At 44.2% G+C, this 24,146-nt stretch overlaps 1 protein-coding gene across 5 annotated transcripts in view; it reads left to right on the top strand.

Annotated features, from left to right (window-relative positions):
• src (v-src avian sarcoma (Schmidt-Ruppin A-2) viral oncogene homolog) overlaps positions 1-24,146 on the top strand; it is a 101,995-nt gene that overhangs the window by 42,696 nt on the left and 35,153 nt on the right. For all 5 annotated transcript variants that reach the window (XM_061902646.1, XM_061902649.1, XM_061902647.1 and 2 more), the window contains exon 2: positions 18,899-19,153. In XM_061902646.1, coding sequence (XP_061758630.1) covers positions 18,907-19,153 — 247 coding nt within the window. In that variant the 5' untranslated portion in view covers positions 18,899-18,906. The remainder of the gene's footprint in view (positions 1-18,898; positions 19,154-24,146) is intronic.

Below are 24,146 nucleotides of genomic sequence, written 5' to 3'. Positions count from 1 at the left end.
TACAACATACATCTCCAGATATCTAGCAACAGAGGGAAGGTAGTTCAAGGTCATGGTGGTAGGTCGCAGCTCTCAGGCGCTGACCATCCATTCATCACCCCTACGGGATTTGCATCGAGGGCGTTGGATTGGGGGGCAGGGGGTTGTATGTGTGGCGTATATTTTTTGTGTGAATGTGTGTGTGTGTGTCTATATAAGCCCATAGTGTGTCTCTGTTCCGAGGCCTTGATGTATTTGCCGTCGCTAGTCCAAAGTTCACAACAACAGGTGCGTGTCCATGAGAGACAAAAAAGGGAGTTTGTTGTGTCTTCGCTTGCAGTGATCTTCGGGAGAGTCTCGAACAATACAAGTTAAAAAGATTTGTATGCGAGTGAAAATAAAATTAGCTTTTCACTCTAAAATTGTCTATGACTGGTCCTCAAAAACTGCGGGGTAGACAGTCCGATGTAATCCACAGTTCTTCCCGCATCCTCCAATCATTTTGCGGCATCTTTGGGGTACTTTGAAGACTGCCAGCAACTTCCAATTCGTCGACAAACCAGAGCAACGCTTACTCCAATCAGCAGATGTCCTGTTGTCATGATTCCGAATAGGTGGATATCTTCACGTCCTCGACAGAAAAGGGTCGCCAGGCACGCGGCCCTCCTTCTTCTCCCAAGAGTCCGTGGTGTGCCCAGCAACAACCGCTTCGTCACGACAGCAGGTTCCCCCAAACCCAAGATCTTGTCAATTTTGTTGAGGCCAGTTAAATAGTTCCAATGTTTAGATTTGGAGAGCAGTGCAAAAAGAGGAAACAAGAAAGGTAAAGACAAGACAAAACAAAGAAACAAGCAGGAGAGATAAGGGAGAGGAAAGGGGAGCGTCCACCCTCGGTGAGTGCCAGAGAGAAATGATGAAGCTCCAGTTTTAGTTCTAAATGTAAAATACTTCCTTGTGGTCTACATAACATGTAATGGTGGTTCTTTGCTCAAAATGTTGCATAGATGATGTTCAAGCCGCTTTCTGACAATCACTTCAGGATGCGCCGTTTTGTGGGCGGGTCTTTTTTACGTGGCTCGCCTTCCATGGCATCTTTTCTCCCCGTCATCTTTGTTGTAGCGGTGTAGCGTGCAAGGACGGGAGTAGAAGAAGTGTCAAAAAGATGGCGCTAACTGTTTTAATGACATTCAGACTTTACTCCGATCAATAACGGAGCGGCATCTCTTATTATGGGGCGGTATAGCTCGGTTGGTAGAGTGGCCGTGCCAGCAACTTGAGGGTTGCACGTTCGATTCCCGCTTCCGCCATCCTAGTCACTGCCGTTGTGTCCTTGGGCAAGACACTTTACCCACCTGCTCCCAGTGCCCCCCACACTGGTTTAAATGTAACTTAGATATTGGGTTTCACTATGTAAAGCGCTTTGAGTCACTAGAGAAAAAGCGCTATATAAATATAATTAACTTCAGTTCACTTCCTCAGCCGCCGGAAATGTGACCCGTGAAAAAGCGTCCGACCGGAACTCACTAATAACTAAAGTTCCTTGGGTGGATAATTTATACTCACCACACCGGTATGTTTTAGTGCTTTTATGGCGAGTTTACTGACAGATACAGGTAAGAACTTTACACTACTTTATATTAGAAATGGCAACAGTGGATGATGTGTATGTGTGTGTGTATATATATATATATATATACATACATATATATATTAGGGGTGTGGGAAAAAATCGATTCGAATTTGAATCGCGATTCTCACGTTGTGCGATTCAGAATCGATTCTCTTTTTTTAAAAATCGATTTACTTCCGAGAAGTACTTCCGAAGAGTGGATCGTGAAATCGACAGGCGGATCGGTGCGGCGTCTTCAGTAATGCGGACGTTGTACCGATCCGTTGTGGTGAAGAAGGAGCTGAGCCGGAAGGCAAAGCTCTCTATTTACCGGTCGATCTACGTTCCCATCCTCACCTATGGTCATGAGCTTTGGGTCATGACCGAAAGGATAAGATCACGGGTACAAGCGGCCGAAATGAGTTTCCTCCGCCGGTTGGCGGGTCTCTCCCTTAGAGATAGGGTGAGAAGCTCTGCTATCCGGGAGGAACTCAAAGTAAAGCCGCTGCTCCTCCACATCGAGAGGAGCCAGATGAGGTGGTTCGGGCATCTGGTCAGGATGCCACCCGAACGCCTCCCTAGGGAGGTGTTTAGGGCACGTCCAACCGGTAGGAGGCCACGGGGAAGACCCAGGACACGTTGGGAAGACTATGTCTCCCGGCTGGCCTGGGAACGCCTCGGGATCTCCCGGGAAGAGCTAGACGAAGTGGCTGGGGAGAGGGAAGTCTGGGTTTCCCTGCTTAGGCTGTTGCCCCCGCGACCCGACCTCGGATAAGCGGAAGATGATGGATGGATGGATGGATGGATTTACTTCCGCCCGATTGTAGCTGAGATAGGCGCCGGCGCCCCCCGCGACCCCAAAAGGGAATAAGCGGTAGAAAATGGATGGATGGATGGATTTTTTTGATTGATTTTTTGATTTTTTTTTTTTTAATCAATCTACCAACACAATACACAGCAATACCATAACAATGCAATCCAATTCCAAAACCAAACCTGACCCAGCAACACTCAGAACTGCAATAAACAGAGCAATTGAAAGGAGACACAAACACGACACAGAACAAACCAAAAGTAGTGAAACAAAAATTAATATTATCAACAACAGTATCAATATTAGTTATAATTTCAGCATAGCAGTGATTAAAAATCCCTCATTGACATTATCATTAGACATTTACAATAAAAAAATAAAAACAATAGTGTCACAGTGGCTTACACTTGCATCGCATCTCACAAGCTTGACAACACACTGTGTCCAATGTTCTCACAAAGATAAAATAAGTCATATTTTTGGTTCGTTTAATAGTTAAAACAAATTTACATTATTGCAATCAGTTGATAAAACTTTGTCCTTTACAATTATAAAACCTTTTTAAAAAAAATCTACTACTCTGCTAGCATGTCAGCAGACTGGGGTAGATCCTGCTGAAATCTATGTATTGAATGAATACAGAATCGTTTTGAATCGGAAAAATATCGTTTTTGAATCGAGAATCACGTTGAATCGAAATCAATCAATCATCCATCCATCCATCCATTTTCTACCGCTTATTCCCTTTTGGGGTCGCGGGGGGCGCTGGCGCCTATCTCAGCTACAATCGGGCGGAAGGCGGGGTACACCCTGGACAAGTCGCCACCTTATAACAGGGCCAACACAGATAGACAGACAACACTCACATTCACACACTAGGGACCATTTAGTGTTGCCAATCAACCTATCCCCAGGTGCAATCAATCAATGTTTATTTATATAGCCCTAAATCACAAATGTCTCAAAGGACTGCACAAACCATTACGACCACGACATCCTCGGAAGAACCCACAAAAGGGCAAGGAAAACTCACACCCAGTGGGCAGGGAGAATTCACATCCAGTGGGACGCCAGTGACAATGCTGACTATGAGAAACCTTGGAGAGGACCTCAGAAGTGGGCAGCCCCCCCGCCCCCTCTAGGGGACCGAAATCAATGGATGTCGAGCGGGTCTAACATGATACTGTGAAAGTTCAATCCATAGTGGCTCCAACACAGCCACGAGAGTTCAGTTCAAAGCGGATCCAAGACAGTATAGTATATGGCCCAGACACGGAAAGGATTGACAGATTGATGGCTCCATATCGATTTATGACAATATATCGATTTATAATCTAATTGCGACCCCAAGAATCGATATTGAATGGAATCGATGGACACCCAAAGATTCGCAGCCCTAATAAATATATCTGCATTTGTTAATGTTCAGGTTCTCGAAGCAAATATTGTAGTTTTTATCTCAGCGTTACAAGCCTGGAGTTCCACAAATCCGTCCGTGTTACTTTTTATCCGTGACTTGGTTTCATCCTTTCAGACTTTTGACAAGAACAAGAAAGTTTGATCATATTACGCCTGTACTGGCTCACCTGCACTGGCTTCCTGTGCTCTTAAGATGTGACTTTAAGGTTTTACTACTTACGTATAAAATACTACACGGTCTAGCTCCAGCCTATCTTGCCGATTGTATTGTACCATATGTCCCGGCAAGAAATCTGCCTTCAAAAGACTCCGGCTTATTAGTGATTCCTAGAGCCCAAAAAAAGTCTGCGGGCTATAGAGCGTTTTCCGTTCGGGCTCCAGTACTCTGGAATGCCCTCCCGGTAACAGTTCCAGATGCTACCTCAGTAGAAGCATTTAAGTCTCACCTTAAAACTCATCTGTATACTCTAGCCTTTAAATAGACCTCCTTTTTAGACCAGTTGATCTGCCGCTTCTTTTCTTTCTCCTATGTCCCCCCCCTCCCTTGTGGAAGGGGGTCCGGTCCGATGACCATGGATGAAGTACTGGCTGTCCAGAGTCGAGACCCAGGATGGACCGCTCGCCTGTATCGGTTGGGGACATCTCTACGCTGCTGATCCGCCTCCGCTTGAGATGGTCTCCTGTGGACGGGACTCTCGCTGCTGTCTTGGATCCGCTTTAAACTGAACTCTCGCGGCTGTGTTGGAGCCACTATGGATTGAACTTTCACAGTATCATGTTAGACCCGCTCGACATCCATTGCTTTCGGTCCCCACATCTGAGGTCCTCTCCAAGGTTTCTCATAGTCAGCATTGTCACTGGCGTCCCACTGGGTGTGAGTTTTCCTTGCCCTTTTGTGGGTTCTTCCGAGGATGTTGTAGTCGTAATGATTTGTGCAGTCCTTTGAGACATTTGTGATTTGGGGCTATATAAATAAACATTGATGATCCTCCCCAGCAGGGAGTCTCTTCTCATCAAGCCTGCATACAAACATTTTCAACAGGCAACATCTGAGGCCAGTCCGACCAACCGGGGGTGCCGTTTGATGCTTTTCCCAAAGAGGAAAATGATCCAAGAGCGTACACATTCGCACTTTTTCCGTCGCGATGATCTTCTTGCAAGGATTGTTTCCTCTAAAACAGACCCAATCAAAGGATTTGGAGTTCGTTACCAGATCTAATGCTTAATTAGGAACACAGGCTTGTCTTCCTTCCTCCACTCTCGCTTCCTGTCAGGCCAGAGGGAGGCTAATGTTGTTAGCATCTTCTTTTAAGCCATATTGCCCGTCTTCATTTGTTCGCATGTCCTGGACAAGACACTCTGACGTGGTTCCACTTGAGTCCCCCAGTGTCACAGTTAGTTGGTGATGAACCCCATGATGCAGAGATGGATATGAAGACATGATTTAATTAAAACAATAGAACAAGAACAAACAAAAACCACGCACGCAGGCGGAGTAACAAACTAAGGGAGCTAGCACTGGGAGCTAGAAAAACAAAAAGGAACTTTAGCATGGAAGGTAGTGGAAAACAAACGGTAAAAACTGGAAATTGCTAATGCTAACAGACGACGGCCAAGACAAAATGTAGCACGACAGGTAGTAGCTGTAACAACATGACACGACAAGGTAGCACGACAAAAGTGACATGTGGCAACGACGATGCAATACAATACAAATGATCCAGCACTGACTGGAGGAACAAAGCAGGTAAGATAGGAGCCGGCCGATTGACATCAGGTGTGACCAGATGCCAGTCAGCCGCAGCTGAGTGGAAACAGGACACAGGGAGACAAACAGGAAGCTGAACCAAAATAAGAGCACTAGACAGGAAATACTAAACACAGGAAACAGACAAATGCAGAGGAAAAAACTAAAACATAGACAAACTGTCAGGGGAAAGCCTGACATTAATATTGCTGTTTTTATTGTTTTTTTTTAATCCGCTTGACTCAGCAGATTGGATTAATAATTCATTTTCTTTTATTTCGCCCCTCCAAGAAAATCGGAATCAATCAATCAATCAATCAATGTTTACTTATATAGCCGTAAATCACTAGTGTCTCAAAGGGCTGCACAAACCACCACGACATCCTCGGTAGGCCCACATAAGGGCAAGGAAAACTCACACCCAGTGGGACATCGGTGACAATAATGACCCAGTGGGACGTCGATGACAATGATGACTATGAGAACCTTGGAGAGGAGGAAAGCAATGGATGTCGAGCGGGTCCAACATGATACTGTGAAAGTTCAATCCACAATGGATCCAACACAGTCGCGAGAGTCCAGTCCAAAGCGGATCCAACACAGCAGCGAGAGTCCCGTTCACAGCGGAGCCAGCAGGAAACCATCCCAAGCGGAGGCGGATCAGCAGCGCAGAGATGTCCCCAGCCGATACACAGGCGAGCGGTACATGGCCACCGGATCGGACCGGACCCCCTCCACAAGGGAGAGTGGGACATTGAAGAAAAAGAAAAGAAACGGCAGATCAACTGGTCTAAAAAAGGGAGTCTATTTAAAGGCTCGAGTATACAAATGAGTTTTAAGGTGAGACTTAAATGCTTCTACGTCTAATGTTTGTGATTCCACACATTTAAACACCACGAGGATAAGACTGATCACACGGAGTCGAGCGGGTCTGGGGATGAAATAAAAAGGATGCTCGGCAGCAGGACCCCCCCTTAACCCCCCCTTAATCATCCTTTTTGTAAATGAGCCTTTCCCAGCGGACCCCCTGTGGCTGAACAGTATGTGTGCTGCTTTGGTTTACTGCTGTAATCATATTCACGCATTAAGCTGTGATTACTGCTCCTTTTTGGAAAGCCTAATAGGAAAGGGAGGGGGGGGGGGAAGACATAATGATCCAAAAATGGACCTGTTGATCTTTTAAGTACCCTCAACTTTGTCTGCTGGGTTTGTTGATGCAGTGCACTTAGTGACTGCTGCGGAGGGAGGGTGCATGGAAACAAATGTCTCTGTGTGTGTGACATCATCAACATTGCCAGCGTGTCACACACATGCATGTTTCAATGTGTGTGTGCATGTGTGTTCTTGTATTTGTACCCTTCTTGAGACATGGAGAAAGAGAAGTAGCTTCCATAGGAGGACATCGTGGTCCCAATAACATTGCATCTACAAACCCCGTTGGGAAATTGTGTTAGATGTAAATATAAACAGAATACAATGATTCGCAAATAATTTTCAACCCATATTCAGTTGAATGCGCTACAAAGACAAGATATTTGATGTTCAAATGATAATTAACTTAGAATTTCATGGCTGCAACACGTGCCAAAGTAGTTGGGAAAGGGCATGTTCACCAGTGGGGCGGTTTAGCTCGGTTGGTAGAGTGGCCGTGCCAGCAACTTGAGGGTTGCAGGTTCGATTCCCGCTTCCGCCATCTTAGTCACCGCCGTTGTGTCCTTGGGCAAGACACTTTACCCACCTGCTCCCAGTGCCACCCACACTGGTTTGAATGTAACTTAGATATATCGGGTTTCACTATGTAAAGCGCTTTGAGTCACTAGAGAAAAAGTGCTATATAAATATAATTCACTTCACTTCACACTGTGTTACATCACCTTTTCTTTTAACAACACTCAATAAACGTTTGGGAACTGAGGAAACTAATTGTTGAAGCTTTGAAAGTGGAATTCTTTCCCATTCTTGCTTGATGTACAGCTTAAGTCGTTCAACTATCCGGGGTCTTGTTGTCGTATTTTACGCTTCATAACGCGCCACACATTTTCCATGGGAGACATGTCTGGACTGCAGGCGGGCCAGGAAAGTACCCGCACTCTTTTACGATGAAGCCACGCTGTTTTAACACGTGGTTTGGCATTGTTTTGCTGAAATAAGCATGATAACGTTGCTTGGATGACAACATATGTTGCTCCAAAACCTGTATGGACCATTCAGCATTAATGGTGCCTTCACAGATGTGTAAGTTACCCATGCCTTGGGCACTAATACACCCCCATACCATCACACATGCTGGCTTTTGAACTTTGCGTCGATAGCAATCCGGATGGTTAATTTCCTCTTTGTTCCGGAGGACACCACATCCACAGTTTCCAAATATAATTTGAAATGTGGACTCGTCAGACCACAGAACCCTTTTCCATTTTGCATCAGTCCATCTTAGATGAGCTCGGGCCCAGCGAATCCGGCGGCGTTCCTGGGTGTTGTTGATAACTGGCTTTCGCTTTGCATAGTAGAGCTTTAACTTGCACTTATAGATGTAGCGACCAACTGTAGTTACTGACAGTGGTTTTATAAAGTGTTCCTGAGCCCATGTGGTGATATCCTTTTCACACTGATGTCGGTTTTTGATGCAGTACCGCCTGAGGGATCAAAGGTGCGTAATATCATCGCTTACGTGCAGTGATTCTCTGAACCTTTTGATGATTTTACGGACCGTAGGTGGTAAAATCCCTAAATTCCTTGCAATAGCTCGTTGAGAAATGTTGTTCTTAAACTGTTCGACAATTTGCTTACAAATTGGTGACCCTCGTCCCATCCTTGTTTGTGATCTACTTAGCATTTCATAGAAGCTGCTTTTATACCCAATCATGGCACCCACCTGTTCCCAATTAGCCTGCACACCCGTGGGATGTTCCAAATAAGTGTTTGATGAGCATTCCTCAACTTTATCAGGATTTATTGCCACCTTTCCCAACTTCTTTGTCACGTGTTGCTGGCATCAAATTCTAAAGTTAATGATTATTTGTACAAAAAAAAAATGTTTATCAGTTTGAACATCAAATATGTTGTCTTTGTAGCATATTCAACTGAATATGGGTTGAAAAGGATTTGCAAATCATTGTATTCCGTTTATGTTTACATCTAACACAATTTCCCAATTCATATGGAAACGGGATTTGTAATAGAGAATGTCTGGTTTGCACCCCGGCTGGTGACATCTATCAAAATGAGGGTGGTCCCCAAAAGGACGGATTTTTCAAATTGACTGTGTGTCGCTTCTAAAAGTGATCCCCCTCTGGTCAACATATGAAATAACAAGTGTGTGTAAAAATGTGAAGTGCTCCCCCTCTGGTCCTAAAGAGGTAGGCATTTTTCAGAGGTCTCCAGAAGGTAAGAAATACAAGTGTGTCTGTTCTTGTATTTCTACCCTTCTTGGGACATGAAGTGTGTGTAAAAATGTGAAGTGCTCCCCCTCTGGCCAACATACTTAATAACAAGTGTGTGTAAGGAATTGAAATGCGTTACATTTAAAAAATATATGTAAATCGAGACACACTGTAAAAACTTGAGGTAATTATTAAGATTAAAAAAACAATTAAAAAAAGACAATTTAAAAAATAATAAATTAACTAAAAGGAGTCTTTTTGTCACAATGTGTCGACTTTTTTCTTATAAAATTGGGAACAATTTCTCATATTCTTTCTGTTTCTGTAATATTGCAACATTTTGTCTTACAATTGTTACTTTTTTATGTAAAATGATTACTTTTTAATGCAAAATGGTGACATTTGTCACATTAAATTCGGAATTTTCTCACAATATTGCCATTTTTTTGTTGTTCTTGTAAAATAGTGACACAATTTTTTGAGTCAAATTATGACTTTTGTCATAATTTTGCCGAGTAAAATTATGACAAAATGGTGACATTTTTCATATTAAATTCTGACTTTTATCACAATATTGCCATTTTTGTTGTTGTACTTTTTCGAGTGAAATGATAATTCTGCCAAGTAAAACCCCGTAAGGGACAAGCGGTAGAAATGGATGGATGGAAAATTCCGATTATAATTTTGCCAAAAGTTTTCTTATAAAATTGTGACTTTTGTCGAGTATAATGACAACTCTATTCATTAAATTGCGACCGTGGTTGAGTAAAATTCCAACTTTTATCATAACATTGCACAAATGTTCACTTATTGTAATGCTGCCAAAATTCAAAGTATTTCTTGTGAAATTGTGACCTTTTTCATGTGAAATTCCAGGTCATTTTTCAAAACAAGCTTTTTTTATATTTGCATAGTATGTATATATTATTTATGTTGTAAATTCACATCTTTATATATCTAGAAAGGCTGGTCCTAAAGAAGTAGGCATTTTTCTAAGGTCCCCAGAAGGTCAGAACAACAACTGTGTGTGTGTGTGTGTGTGTGTGTGTGTGTGTGTGTGTGTGTGTGTGTGTGTGTGTGTGTGTGTGTGTGTGTGTGTGTGTGTGTGTAGTTGATATTTGGTATGCAGCCAGTAGTCCTCAGTCACTAAATAAAAATGTTTACTTATTGTAATGCTGCCAAAATTCAAAGTATTTCTTGTGAAATTGTGACCTTTTTCTTGTGAAATTCCAACTCATTTTTCACAACAAACTTTTTTTCTATTTGCATAGTATGTATATATTATTTATGTTGTAAATTCACATCTTTATATATCTAGAAAGGCTGGTCCTAAAGAAGTAGGCATTTTTCTAAGGTCCCCAGAAGTTCAGAACAACATCTGTGTGTGTGTGTGTGTGTGTGTGTGTGTGTGTGTGTGTGTGTGTGTGTGTGTGTGTGTGTGTGTGTGTGTGTGTGTGTGTGTGTGTGTGTGTGTGTGTGTGTGTGTGTGTGTGTGTGTGTGTGTGTGTGTGTGTGTGTGTGTGTGTGTGTGTGTGTGTGTGTGTGTGTGTGTGTGTGTGTGTGTGTGGAGCTGATGTTTGGTATGCAGCCAGTAGTCCTCAGTCCCTAAATAAAATAAAATATGTACTTATTGTAATGCTGCCAAAATTCTAAGTATTTCTTGTGAAATTGTGACCTTTTTCTTGTGAAATTCCAACTCATTTTTCAAAACAAGCTTTTTTTATATTTGCATAGTATGTATATATTATTTATGTTGTAAATTCACATCTTTATATATCTAGAAAGGCTGGTCCTAAAGAAGTAGGCATTTTTCTAAGGTCCCCAGAAGGTCAGAACAACGTGTGTGTGTGTGTGTGTGTGCGTGCGTGCGTGCGTGCGTGCGTAGCTGATGTTTGGCATGCAGCCAGTAGTCCTCAGTCCCTAAATAAAAAATATTACTTATTGTAATGCTGCCAAAATTCTAATTATTTCTTGTGAAATTGTGACCTTTTTTTTGTGAGATTCCAACTCATTTTTCACTACTAGCTTTTTTTATATTTGCATAGTATGTATATATTATTTATGTTGTAAATTCACATCTTTATATATCTAGAAAGGCTGGTCCTAAAGAAGTAGGCATTTTTCTAAGGTCCCCAGAAGTTCAGAACAACAACTATGTGTGTGTGTGTGTGTGTGTGTGTGTGTGTGTGTGTGTGTGTGTGTGTGTGTGTGTGTGTGTGTGTGTAGCTGATGTTTGGTATGCAGCCAGTAGTCCTCAGTCCCTAAATAAAAAAAATTTACTTATTGTAATGCTGCCAAAATTCTAAGTATTTCTTGTGAAATTGTGACATTTTTCTTGTGAAATTCCAACTCATTTTTCACAACAAGCTTTTTTATATTTGCATAGTATGTATATATTATTTATGTTGTAAATACACATCTTTATATATCTAGAAAGGCTGGTCCTAAAGAAGTAGGCATTTTTCTAAGGTCCCCGGAAGGTCAGAACAACAAGTGTGTGTGTGTGTGTGTGTGTGTGTGTGTGTGTGTGTGTGTGTGTGTGTGTGTGTGTGTGTGTGTGTGTGTGTGTGTGTGTGTAGCTGATGTTTGGTATGCAGCCAGTAGTCCTCAGTCCCTAAATAAAAAAAATTTACTTATTGTAATGCTGCCAAAATTCTAAGTATTTCTTGTGAAATTGTGACCTTTTTCTTGTGAAATTCCAACTCATTTTTCACAACAAGCTTTTTTATATTTGCATAGTATGTATATATTATTTATGGTGTAAATACACATCTTTATATATCTAGAAACGCTGGTCCTAAAGAAGTAGGCATTTTTCTAAGGTCCCCAGAAGTTCAGAACAACAACTGTGTGTGTGTGTGTGTGTGTGTGTGTGTGTGTGTGTGTGTGTGTGTGTGTGTGTGTGTGTGTGTGTGTGTGTGTGTGTGTGTGTGTAGCTGATGTTTGGTATGCAGCCAGTAGTCCTCAGTCCCTAAATAAAAAAATTTTACTTATTGTAATGCTGCCAAAATTCTAAGTATTTCTTGTGAAATTCCAACTCATTTTTCACAACAAGCTTTTTTATATTTGCATAGTATGTATATATTATTTATGTTGTAAATACACATCTTTATATAACTAGAAAGGCTGGTCCTAAAGAAGTAGGCATTTTTCTAAGGTCCCCAGAAGGTCAGAACAACGTGTGTGTGTGTGCGTGCGTGCGTGCGTGCGTGCGTGCGTGCGTGCGTGCGTGTGTAGCTGATGTTTGGCATGCAGCCAGTAGTCCTCAGTCCCTAAATAAAAATGTTTACTTATTGTAATGCTGCCAAAATTCAAATTATTTCTTGTGAAATTGTGACCTTTTTTTGTGAAATTCCAACTCATTTTTCACTACTAGCTTTTTTTATGTTTGCATAGTATTAGCTGAGATAGGCGCCAGCGCCCCCCGCGACCCCGAAAGGGAATAAGCGGTAGAAAATGGATGGATGGATGTATATATTATTTATGTTGTAAATACACGTCTTTATATATCTAGAAAGGCTGGTCCTAAAGAGGTAGGCATTTTTCTAAGGTCCCCAGAAGGTCAGAACAACAAGTGTGTGTGTGTGTGTGTGTGTGTGTGTGTGTGTGTGTGTGTGTGTGTGTGTGTGTGTGTGTGTGTGTGTGTGTGTGTGTGTGTGTGTGTGTGTGTGTGTGTGTGTGTGTGTGTGTGTGTGTGTGTGTGTGTGTGTGTGTGTGTGTGTGTGTGTGTGTGTGTGTGTGTGTGTGTGTGTGTGTGTGTGTGTGTGTGTGTGTGTGTGTGTGTGTGTGTGTGTGTGTGTGTGTGTGTGTGTGTGTGTGTGTGTGTGTGTGTGTGTGTGTGTGTGTGTGTGTGTGTGTGTGTGTGTGTGTGTGTGTGTGTGTGTGTGTGTGTGTGTGTGTGTGTGTGTGTGTGTGTGTGTGTGTGTGTGTGTGTGTGTGTGTGTGTGTGTGTGTGTGTGTGTGTGTGTGTGTGTGTGTGTGTGTGTGTGTGTGTGTGTGTGTGTGTGTGTGTGTGTGTGTGTGTGTGTGTGTGTGTGTGTGTGTGTGTGTGTGTGTGTGTGTGTGTGTGTGTGTGTGTGTGTGTGTGTGTGTGTGTGTGTGTGTGTGTGTGTGTGTGTGTGTGTGTGTGTGTGTGATTTTTGGTATGCAGCCAGTAGTCCTCAGTCCCTAAACATGTCAGGAATTTCTCCATAGAATGTTTTTCCGGCGACGTAAGAAAGAAATACAGACTTTCGGGCTTTGGCAAATACCAAGTGGTGCGCCCAGATGGCTTCCTATACGGACGTTGAACAAATGGTCAGGAAGTATTATAAAATAATTTTAAGTTTTGACAGCTCGCCTGCATTTGTGCTGGCACAGCTATTATAGACATTACGGTACCAGTTGTTCAGCTCACCAAATCTTACAAAGAAAAGGAGACTTTTTAGAGACTATATTCCCAATTCATTTTATTTTGGAATGCACAATTTGTAAACATCCATCCATCATCTTCCGCTTATCCGAGGTCGGGTCGCGGGGGCAGCAGCCTAAGCAGGGAAGCCCAGACTTCCCTATCTCCAGCCACTTCGTCTAGCTCTTCCCGGGGGATCCCGAAGCGTTCCCAGGCCAGCCGGGAGACATAGTCTTTCCAACGTGTCCTGGGTCTTCCCCGTGGCCTCCTACCAGCTGGACGTGCCCTAAACACATCCCTAGGGAGGCGTTCGGGTGGCATCCTGACCAGATGCCCGAACCACCTCATCTGGCTCCTCTCGATGTGGAGGAGCAGCGGCTTTACGTTGAGCTCCTCCCGGATGGCAGAGCTTCTCACCCTATCTCTAAGGGAGAGCCCCGCCACCCGGCGGAGGAAACTCATTTCGGCCGCTTGTACCCGTGATCTTATCCTTTCGGTCATGACCCAAAGCTCATGACCATAGGTGAGGATGGGAACGTAGATCGACCGGTAAATTGAGAGCTTTGCCTTCCGGCTCAGCTCCTTCTTCACCACAACGGATCGATACAACGTCCGCATTACTGAAGACGCCGCACCGATCCGCCTGTCGATCTCACGATCCACTCTTCCCCCACTCGTGAACAAGACTCCTAGGTACTTGAACTCCTCCACTTGGGGCAGGGTCTCCTCCCCAACCCGGAGATGGCACTCCACCCTTTTCCGGGCGAGAACCATGGACTCGGACTTGGAGGTGCTGATTCTCATTCCGGTCGCTTCACACTCGGCTGCGAACCGATCCAGTGAGAGCTGAAGATCCCGGCCAGATGAAGCCATCAGGACTACATCATCTGCAAAAAGCAGAGACCTAATCCCGTGGCCACCAAACCGGAACCCCTCAACGCCTTGACTGCGCCTAGAAATTCTGTCCATAAAAGTTATGAACAGAATCGGTGACAAAGGACAGCCTTGGCGGAGTCCAACCTTCACTGGAAACGTGTCCGACTTACTGCCAGCAATGCGGACAAAGCTCTGACACTGATCATACAGGGAGCGGACTGCCACAATAAGACATTCCGATACCCCATACTCTCTGAGCACTCCCCACAGGACTTCCCGAGGGACACGGTCGAATGCCTTCTCCAAGTCCACAAAGCACATGTAGACTGGTTGGGCAAACTCCCATGCACCCTCAAGAACCCTGCCGAGAGTATAGAGCTGGTCCACAGTTCCACGACCAGGACGAAAACCACACTGTTCCTCCTGAATCCGAGGTTCGACTATCCGGCGAAGCCTCCTCTCCAGTACACCTGAATAAACCTTACCGGGAAGGCTGAGGAGTGTGATCCCACGATAGTTGGAACACACCCTCCGGTCCCCCTTCTTAAAGAGAGGGACCACCACCCCGGTCTGCCAATCCAGAGGTACCGCCCCCGATGTCCACGCGATGCTGCAGAGTCTTGTCAACCAAGACAGCCCCACAGCATCCAGAGCCTTAAGGAACTCCGGGCGGATCTCATCCACCCCCGGGGCCTTGCCGCCGAGGAGCTTTTTAACTACCTCAGCGACCTCAGCCCCAGAAATAGGAGAGTCCACTACAGATTCCCCAGGCACCGCTTCCTCAAAGAAAGACGTGTTGGTGGGATTGAGGAGGTCTTCGAAGTATTCCCTCCACCGATCCACAACATCAGCAGTCGAAGTCAGCAGAACACCATCCGCACCATACACGGTGTTGATAGTGCACTGCTTCCCCTTCCTGAGGCGCCGTACGGTGGTCCAGAATCGCTTCGAAGCCGTCCGGAAGTCGTTTTCCATGGCTTCCCCGAACTCTTCCCATGTCCGAGTTTTTGCCTCCGCGACCGCTAAAGCTGCACACCGCTTGGCCCGTCGGTACCCGTCCACTGCCTCCGGAGTCCTATGAGCCAAAAGAACCCGATAGGACTCCTTCTTCAGCTTGACGGCATCCCTCACTGCTGGTGTCCACCAACGGGTTCTGGGATTACCGCCACGACAGGCACCAACAACCTTGCGGCCACAGCTCCAATCAGCCGCCTCGACAATAGAGGTTCGGAACATGGTCCACTCGGACTCAATGTCCCGCACCTCCCTCGTGACATGTTCAAAGTTCTCCCGGAGGTGTGAATTGAAACTCTCTCTGACAGGAGACTCTGCCAGACGTTCCCAGCAGACCCTCACAATGCGCTTGGGCCTGCCAGGTCTGTCCGGCATCCTCCCCCACCATCGCAGCCAACTCACCACCAGGTGGTGATCGGTAGAAAGCTCCGCCCCTCTCTTCACCCGAGTGTCCAAAACATAAGGCCGCAAATCCGATGACACAACTACAAAGTCGATCATGGAACTGCGGCCTAGGGTGTCCTGGTGCCAAGTGCACATATGGACACCCTTATGTTTGAACATGGTGTTTGTTATCGACAAACTGTGACGAGCACAAAAGTCCAATAACAAAACACCACTCGGGTTTAGATCCGGGCGACCATTCTTCCCAATCACGCCTCTCCAGGTTTCACTGTCGTTGCCAACATGAGCGTTGAAGTCTCCCAGTAGGACAAGGGAATCACCCGGAGGAGCACTTTCCAGTACTCCCTCGAGTGTACCCAAAAAGGGTGGGTATTCTGAACTGCTGTTTGGTGCGTAAGCACAAACAACAGTCAGGACCCGTCCCCCCACCCGAAGGCGAAGGGAAGCTACCCTCTCGTCCACTGGGTTGAACTCAAACGTACAGGCTTTGAGCCGGGGGGCAACCAGAATTGCCACCCCAGCCCGTCGCCTCTCACTGCCGGCAACGCCAGAGTGGAAGAGGGTCCAGTCCCTCTCGAGAGAACTGGTTCCAGAGCCCTTGCTGTGCGTCGAGGTGAGTCCGACTATATCCAGCCGGAACTTCTCTACCTCGCGCACTAGCTCAGGCTCCTTCCCCCCCAGTGAGGTGACGTTCCACGTCCCAAGAGCTAGCTTCTGTAGCCGAGGATCGGACCGCCAAGTGCCCTGCCTTTGGCTGCCGCCCAGCTCACAATGCACCCGACCTCTATGGCCCCTCCTATGAGTGGTGAGCCCATTGGAGGGATGACCCACGTTGCCTCTTCGGGCTGTGCCCGGCCGGGCCCCATGGGAACAGGCCCGACCACCAGGCGCTCGCCATCGTGCCCCAACTCCGGGCCTGGCTCCAGAGCGGGGCCCCGGTGACCCACGTCCGGGCGAGGGAAATCTGGGTTCATTTCGTTGTAATTCCATAGAAGTCTTTGAGCTGCTCTTTGTCTGATCACTCACCTAGGACCTGTTTGTCTTGGGAGACCCTACCAGGGGGCATGAAAACCCCCAGACAACATAGCTCCTAGGATCATTGGGACACGCAAACTCCTCTACCACGGTAAGGTAGCAGCTCAGAGAGGAGCAATTTTTTTTTTTGTAAACAATCGACTTTATTTATTTTTTATCTATTCACACAATTTTCTTTCCAAAAGGGGGAATAATAAATTGTTGAAAAACAAAAAGGGGAATGTTTGGTTTTGCTGTTTCTTTCAATGCAATGTCAACATCCCGACATGAACATGAATCGTAACCCCGTTTAACACCAAACCTGACAAGTCATCACCCCTGGACTGTCATGATCTGTGGCCCGGGTCATGTTTTTGTTATGTTCTGTTCTTTTTGGACTCCTTTGGTTCCTGTTTTGTGCACCTCTGCGTTGGTTTTGGTTTCTATGGGGATTAATTGGGTTCACCTGCCTCTGGTTAGTGGTCGGCACGCTCACCTGCGGTCAACCACTAATCAGAGAGCTATTTATTCACCTCTCTCGCCACGCTCGCCCTGGCTTCTTTGTTTGCGTATGCAACAAATTACGTGAGTGTTGCCTGTCTCTATTCTATGCTAAGTAGTAGCCTTAGCTTCCGTCTGCTTGTTTCCTGTTTTTTGTACCTCCTTGATTTCGATTTCTCAAGACTGAATCATGTTCCTACCTGCAAGTCTTGTCCGGAGTGGTCCGTTTGAATCCCGGGGGAACAAACCTCACAGCAAGCTGCTACCCCTCAACCATAACATGGACTTCATACTGCAGTACTTTAAGATGTATAGAATAGTGTGAAATAGTGTGAGAGTCCAGTCCACAGTGGATCTAACATATAGTGTGAGAGTCCAGTCCATAGTGGGCCTAGTTAATGGTGTGAGAGTCCAGTCCATAATGGATCTAACATAATATTGAAAGAGTCCAATCCATAGGGGATCTAACATAAAAGTGAGAGTCCAGTCCATAGTGGATCTAACATAATAGTGTGAAAGTCCAGTCCATAGTGGATCTAACATAATAGTGTGAAAGTCCAGTCCATAGTGGATCTAACATAATAGTGTGAGAGTCCAGTCCATAGTGGATCTAACATAATAGTGTGAGAGTCCAGTCCATAGCGGATCTAACATAATAGTGTGAAAGTCCAGTCCATAGTGGATCTAACATAATAATGAGAGTCCAGTCCATAGTGGATCTAACATAATGATGAGAGTCCAGTCCATAGAGGATCTAACATAATAGTGTGAGTGTCCAGTCCATAGTGGACCTAATATAATAGTGAGAGTCCAGTCCATAGTGGATCTAACATAATAGTGAGAGTTCAGTCCATAGTGGATCTAACATAATAGTGAGAGTCCAGTCCATAGTGGATCCAACATAATAATGAAAGTCCAGTCCACAGTGGATCTAACATAATAGTGAGAGTCCAGTCCATAGTGGATCCAACATAATAGTGAGAGTCCAGTCCATAGTGGATCCAACATAATAGTGAGAGTCCAGTACATAGTGGATCTAACATAGTAGTGAGAGTCCAGTCCATAGTGGATCTAACATAATAGTGAGAGTCCGTGAGTGTCCAGTCCATAGTGGATCTAACATATTAGTGTGAGAGTCCAGTCCATAGTGGATCTAACATAGTAGTGAGAGTCCAGTCCATAGTGGATCTAACATAATAGTGAGAGTCCGTGAGTGTCCAGTCCATAGTGGATCTAACATATTAGTGTGAGAGTCCAGTCCATAGTGGATCTAAGATAATAGTGAGAGTCCAGTCCATATTGGATCTAACATAATAGTGAGAGTCCAGTCCATAGTGGATCTAACATAATAGTGAGAGTCCAGTCCATAGTGGATCTAACATAATAGTGTGAGAGTCCAGTCGATAGTGGATCTAACATAATAGTGAGAGAGTCCAGTCCATAGTGGACCTAACATAATAATGAGAGTCCAGTCCATAGTGGATCTAACATAATGATGTGAGTCCAGTCCATAGTGGATCTAACATAAGAATGAGAGTCCGATCCATATGTTTAATGTAGAGTAATATTGTTTAGTTAAGATAATGTCATATTTTTGTGGTCCCTTTTTATTTAGAAAAGTATGGAAATACATTTTGGTCCCGGTACCAAAATACTGGTACCGGGACCACCCTGCCAGTGCAAGTGTCAGACAACAACCATGTTGCTGGTGGTGTCATTTTGACAGCGGCGTCTTTTCCCTCCCCAGGCCTCACAATGGGCTCGTCCAAGAGTAAGCCCAAGGAGGCGGGTCTGCGCACCGTCAGCCTCGACGGCCTGGTCTCCGGGGGAGGCGGCCAGAACGTCAGCTCCGCCCACCCGGCCTTGACCCCCAATCGCAGCAACACGGTGGAGGGCGGTCTGGGCGGCAACCAGTACTCCAGCAACAACGCCGAGGTGCCCCTGTTTGGCGGCGTGGACAACAGCAGCCTCAGCAACTCCTCCAGCAGGATGACCTTCTCTGGTGAGACCCTTGCTCTCACCACTGCCGCCTGAGCGTGGAACCAATAATATTCACCTGGTTTTAGCACACATCCATTCGCTTTAGTTTACTAAATTGCAATTTTAAATTTCGTGCGATAGTATCCTGTTGAAAACGTTGCGGTATGATGACGCATTTGCGTGACGTCACGGATTGTAGCGGACATGTTGTTCCAGCCCCGATCCCAGCTATAAGTCGTCTGCTTTAATCGCATAATTACACAGTATTGTGGACATCTGTGGTGCTGAATCCTTTGCAATTTGTTCAATTAATAATGGAGACGTCAAAGAAGAAAGATGTAGGTGGGAAGCGGTGTATCGCGACTGCCTTTAGCAACACAAACACAGCCGGTGTTTTCCTTGTTTACATTCCCGAAAGATGACGGTGAAGCTTTACTATGGAACAGAGCGGCCAAGCGAACATGGCTCCCTACCACATGTCAAACGGCAGGTTTCGGTTAGAAAATGGTGGTATTAAGTCGGCTCTTACCGTAGACATAAGTGGATATGTGTGTACATATATATGTATATATACATATATATATATGTATGTGCGTGTGTATATATGTATATGTACAGTAAATATATATATATATATATATATGTATATTATATATATGTATATATATGTGTGTATATATACATATTAAAATATATTTGTGTGTGTGTGTATATATGTATACATATATGTATATATATATGTATGTGTGTGTGTGTATATATGTATATGTACAGTATATATATATGTATATATATGATATATGTGTGTATATATACATATTAAACTATATTTGTGTGTGTGTATATATATATATGTATATATATGTGTGTATATATACATATTAAAATATATTTGTGTGTGTATATATGTATATATGTATACATATGTATTTATATGTATGGGTATATATGTATATGTGTGTGTATATATATGTATATGTATCAATCAATCAATCGATGTTTACTTATATAGCCCTAAATCATGTATATATATATATATATATATATATATATATATGTGTGTGTACATATTTATATGTGTGTATATGTATGTGTGTATATGTATATATATATATACGTATATGTGTATATATACATATACAGGTATATATGTATATACAGTATACACATATATATGTATATCAATCAATCAATCAATCAATGTTTACTTATATAGCCCTAAATCACTAGTGTCTCAAAGGGCTGCACAAACCACCACGACATCCTCGGTAGGCCCACATAAGGGCAAGGAAAACTCACACCCAGTGGGACATCGGTGACAATAATGATCCAGTGGGACGTCTGTGACAATAATGATTATGAGAACCTTAGAGAGGAGGAAAGCAATGGATGTCGAGCGGGTCTAACATGATACTGTGAAAGTTCAATCCACAATGGATCCAACACAGTCGCGAGAGTCCAGTCCAAAGCGGGTCCAACTCAGCAGCGAGAGTCCCGTTCACAGCGGAGCCAGCAGGAAACCATCCCAAGCGGAGGCGGATCAGCAGCGCAGAGATGTCGAGGCGGATCAGCAGCGCAGAGATGTCCCCAGCCGATACACAGGCAAGCAGTACATGGCCACCGGATCGGACCGGACCCCCTCCACAGGGGAGAGTGGGACATAGAAGAAAAAGAAAAGAAACAGCAGATCAACTGGTCTAAAAAGGGAGTCTATTTAAAGGCTACAGTATACAAATGAGTTTTAAGGTGAGACTTAAATGCTTCTACTGAGGTGGCATCTCGAACTGTTACCGGGAGGGCATTCCAGAGTACTGGAGCCCGAACGGAAAACGCTCTATAGCCCGCAGACTTTTTTTGGGCTTTGGGAATCACTAACAAGCCGGAATCCTTTGAACGCAGATTTCTTGCCGGGACATATGGTACAATACAATCGGCAAGATAGGATGGAGCTAGACCGTGTAGTATTTTATACGTAAGTAGTAAAACCTTAAAGTCACATCTTAAGTGCACAGGAAGCCAGTGCAGGTGAGCCAGTACAGGCGTAATGTGATCAAACTTTCTTGTTCTTGTCAAAAGTCTAGCAGCCGCATTTTGTACCAACTGTAATCTTTTAATGCTAGACATGGGGAGACCCGAAAATAATACGTTACAGTAGTCGAGGCGAGACGTAACAAACGCATGGATAATGATCTCAGCGTCCTTAGTGGACAGAATGGAGCGAATTTTAGCGATATTACGGAGATGAAAGAAGGCCGTTTTAGTAACGCTTTTAATGTGTGCCTCAAAGGAGAGAGTTGGGTCGAAGATAATACCCAGATTCTTTACCGTGTCGCCTTGTTTAATTGTTTGGTTGTCAAATGTTAGAGTTGTATTATTAAATAGAGTTCGGTGTCTAGCAGGACCGATAATCAGCATTTCCGTTTTTTTGGCATTGAGTTGCAAAAAGTTAGCGGACATCCATTGTTTAATTTCATTAAGACACGCCTCCAGCTGACTACAATCCGGCGTGTTGGTCAGCTTTAGGGGCATGTAGAGTTGGGTGTCATCAGCATAACAGTGAAAGCTAACACCGTATTTGCGTATGATGTCACCTAGCGGCAGCATGTAGATGCTGAAGAGTGCAGGGCCAAGGACCGAACCCTGGGGAACTCCAAACGTTACCTTAACGTAGTCCGAGGTCACATTGTTATGGGAGACACACTGCATCCTATCAGTAAGATAAGAGTTAAACCAAGACAGGGCTAAGTCTGACATACCAATTCGTGTTTTGATACGTTCTAATAAAATATTATGATCGACGGTATCGAAAGCAGCGCTAAGATCGAGGAGCAGCAACATAGATGACGCATCAGAATCCATCGTTAGCAATAGATCATTAGTCATTTTTGCGAGGGCTGTCTCCGTCGAGTGATTTGCCCTGAAACCGGATTGAAAGGTTTCACATAGATTGTTAGACGCTAAGTGTTCATTTAACTGCTCCGCAACAATTTTTTCGAGGATTTTTGAAATAAAGGGAAGGTGAGACACCGGTCGGTAGTTTACCATGAGGTCAGGATCGAGGTTAGGTCTTTTAAGAAGAGGATGAATAACCGCTTTTTTGAATGCTAGGGGAACAGTGCCCGAGGAAAGTGATAAGTTTATAATATTTAGCACTGATGGACCTAATAATACAAAGAGCTCCTTGATCAGTTTCCCAGGAAGAGGGTCTAGTAAACATGTTGTTTGTTTTATTCCATTTACACGTTGTAACAATTCCTCTAATGTTATTTCCTCAAAACGAGAGAAACTATTTTGGAGGGCAGTATCCGCCGTATATACAATCGTGTCAGTGTTAATAGAACCCCGTTGTAGCTGGGACGCATTGTCTTTAATCTCCTTTCTAATGACTTCAATTTTCTTACTAAAGAATTGCATAAAGTCATCAGCTGAGTGGGTGGAGCTACTGGAAGGAGTCCCTTGTTGGGTAAGCGATGCTACCGTACTAAACAAAAATTTAGGATCGTTTTTATTACGGTGGATGAGATTTGAGTAATAATTAGCTTTAGCTAAGGTAAGCATGCGTTTATAAGTTATTAAACCATCACTAAATGCTTGATGGTGCACCTCAAGTTTAGTCGTGCGCCATTTGCGTTCCAGCTTTCTGCATAATAATTTCTGAGCTCTAGTTTCTTCTGTAAACCACGGGGTGCGCTTTTTTGGAGCCTTTTTTAACTTTAGCGGTGCTATGTTATCAATGGTTTCGCGCAGGGCGTCGTTAAAGTTGTTAGTGAGGTTATCAATAGAGCCCACATACTTTGGGAATGGTGCCATTACCGAGGGCAGTAGGTCAGCAAGAGTTGTCGTTGTGGCCGTATTAATGTTGCGGCTGCTATAGCAGTTATTATTATTATTAGTTTGACGAACATGCGTCTGAACCTCGAATTTTATAAGGTAATGATCGGACAATACTTTAGTATACGGGAGTATCGTAACTTTGGAAGCGGTGATACCCCTGACAAGCACTAGGTCTATCGTATTACCGTTGCGATGCGTGGGTTCATTTATTATTTGTGTGAGACCACAGCTATCAATTATAGTCTGGAGCGCTACGCACGGTGGGTCCGATGGGGTATTCATATGGATATTAAAGTCCCCCATTATGATTATATTATCGGCGTGTGTCACTAGATCAGCAACGAACTCTGAGAATTCATTGATAAAGTCCGAACAGGGCCCTGGGGGGCGGTAGATAACAGCCAGGTGTAGAGGCAGCGGTGTGACAGACCTCATAGTAAGCACCTCAAACGATTTATATTTATTATTTATGTTAGGACTAAGGTTAAAGTTTTCGTTGTATATTAGTGCGACCCCCCCACCCCTTTTAAGCGGACGGGCAATATGCGCATGTGTAAAGTTAGGAGGACATGCCTCATTTAGCGCAAAAAAGTCGTTTGGTTTAAGCCAGGTTTCACTGAGACCGATGACGTTAAGATTGTTGTCTCTGATGATATCATTAACTAACAACGTTTTGGGAGACAATGATCTTATGTTTAAAAAACCTATATTATAGGTAGTGGGCTGTTTTAGGGAATTTTTGATCAAATTATCCGTAGTAGCAATATTAATAATGTTGTGTTTATTATGCCCAGTGCATTCAGTATAATTACGGCCATATCTAGGAATTGATACGACGGGAATGTTCCGATTGTTTGTTTGTTGCTTTGATAAACTGCACGCATCATGGTTAGCCACCTCAGTAACGGGGATTTTCCGATTGTTTGTTTGTTGCTTTGATAAACTGCACGCATCATAGTTAGCCACCTCAGTAAAACACATGTCCAACTCTGAAACACTCAAAGCAGAAAAAACTTGTTCTAATTTAACAGACTCCTTACCCAGACCAGTAGTCTCGCATTTTCCATCTAAATCCGTCTTCGGGATGGAGGAAAGTGGTGTTCTGTGGGGATTAGCCTTCTGCTTTGTTTTTAGCCCCGCTCGACATCCGCGTTTCCGATCACACCGCTGGCGTCTGCTCC

Source organism: Nerophis ophidion, linkage group LG06 (genome assembly GCF_033978795.1).
Source record: "Nerophis ophidion isolate RoL-2023_Sa linkage group LG06, RoL_Noph_v1.0, whole genome shotgun sequence".
NCBI classification, from domain to species: domain Eukaryota; kingdom Metazoa; phylum Chordata; class Actinopteri; order Syngnathiformes; family Syngnathidae; genus Nerophis; species Nerophis ophidion.
The sequence above is the reverse complement of the archived record's forward strand: the minus strand, read 5'-3'. Positions and strand labels throughout refer to the sequence as shown.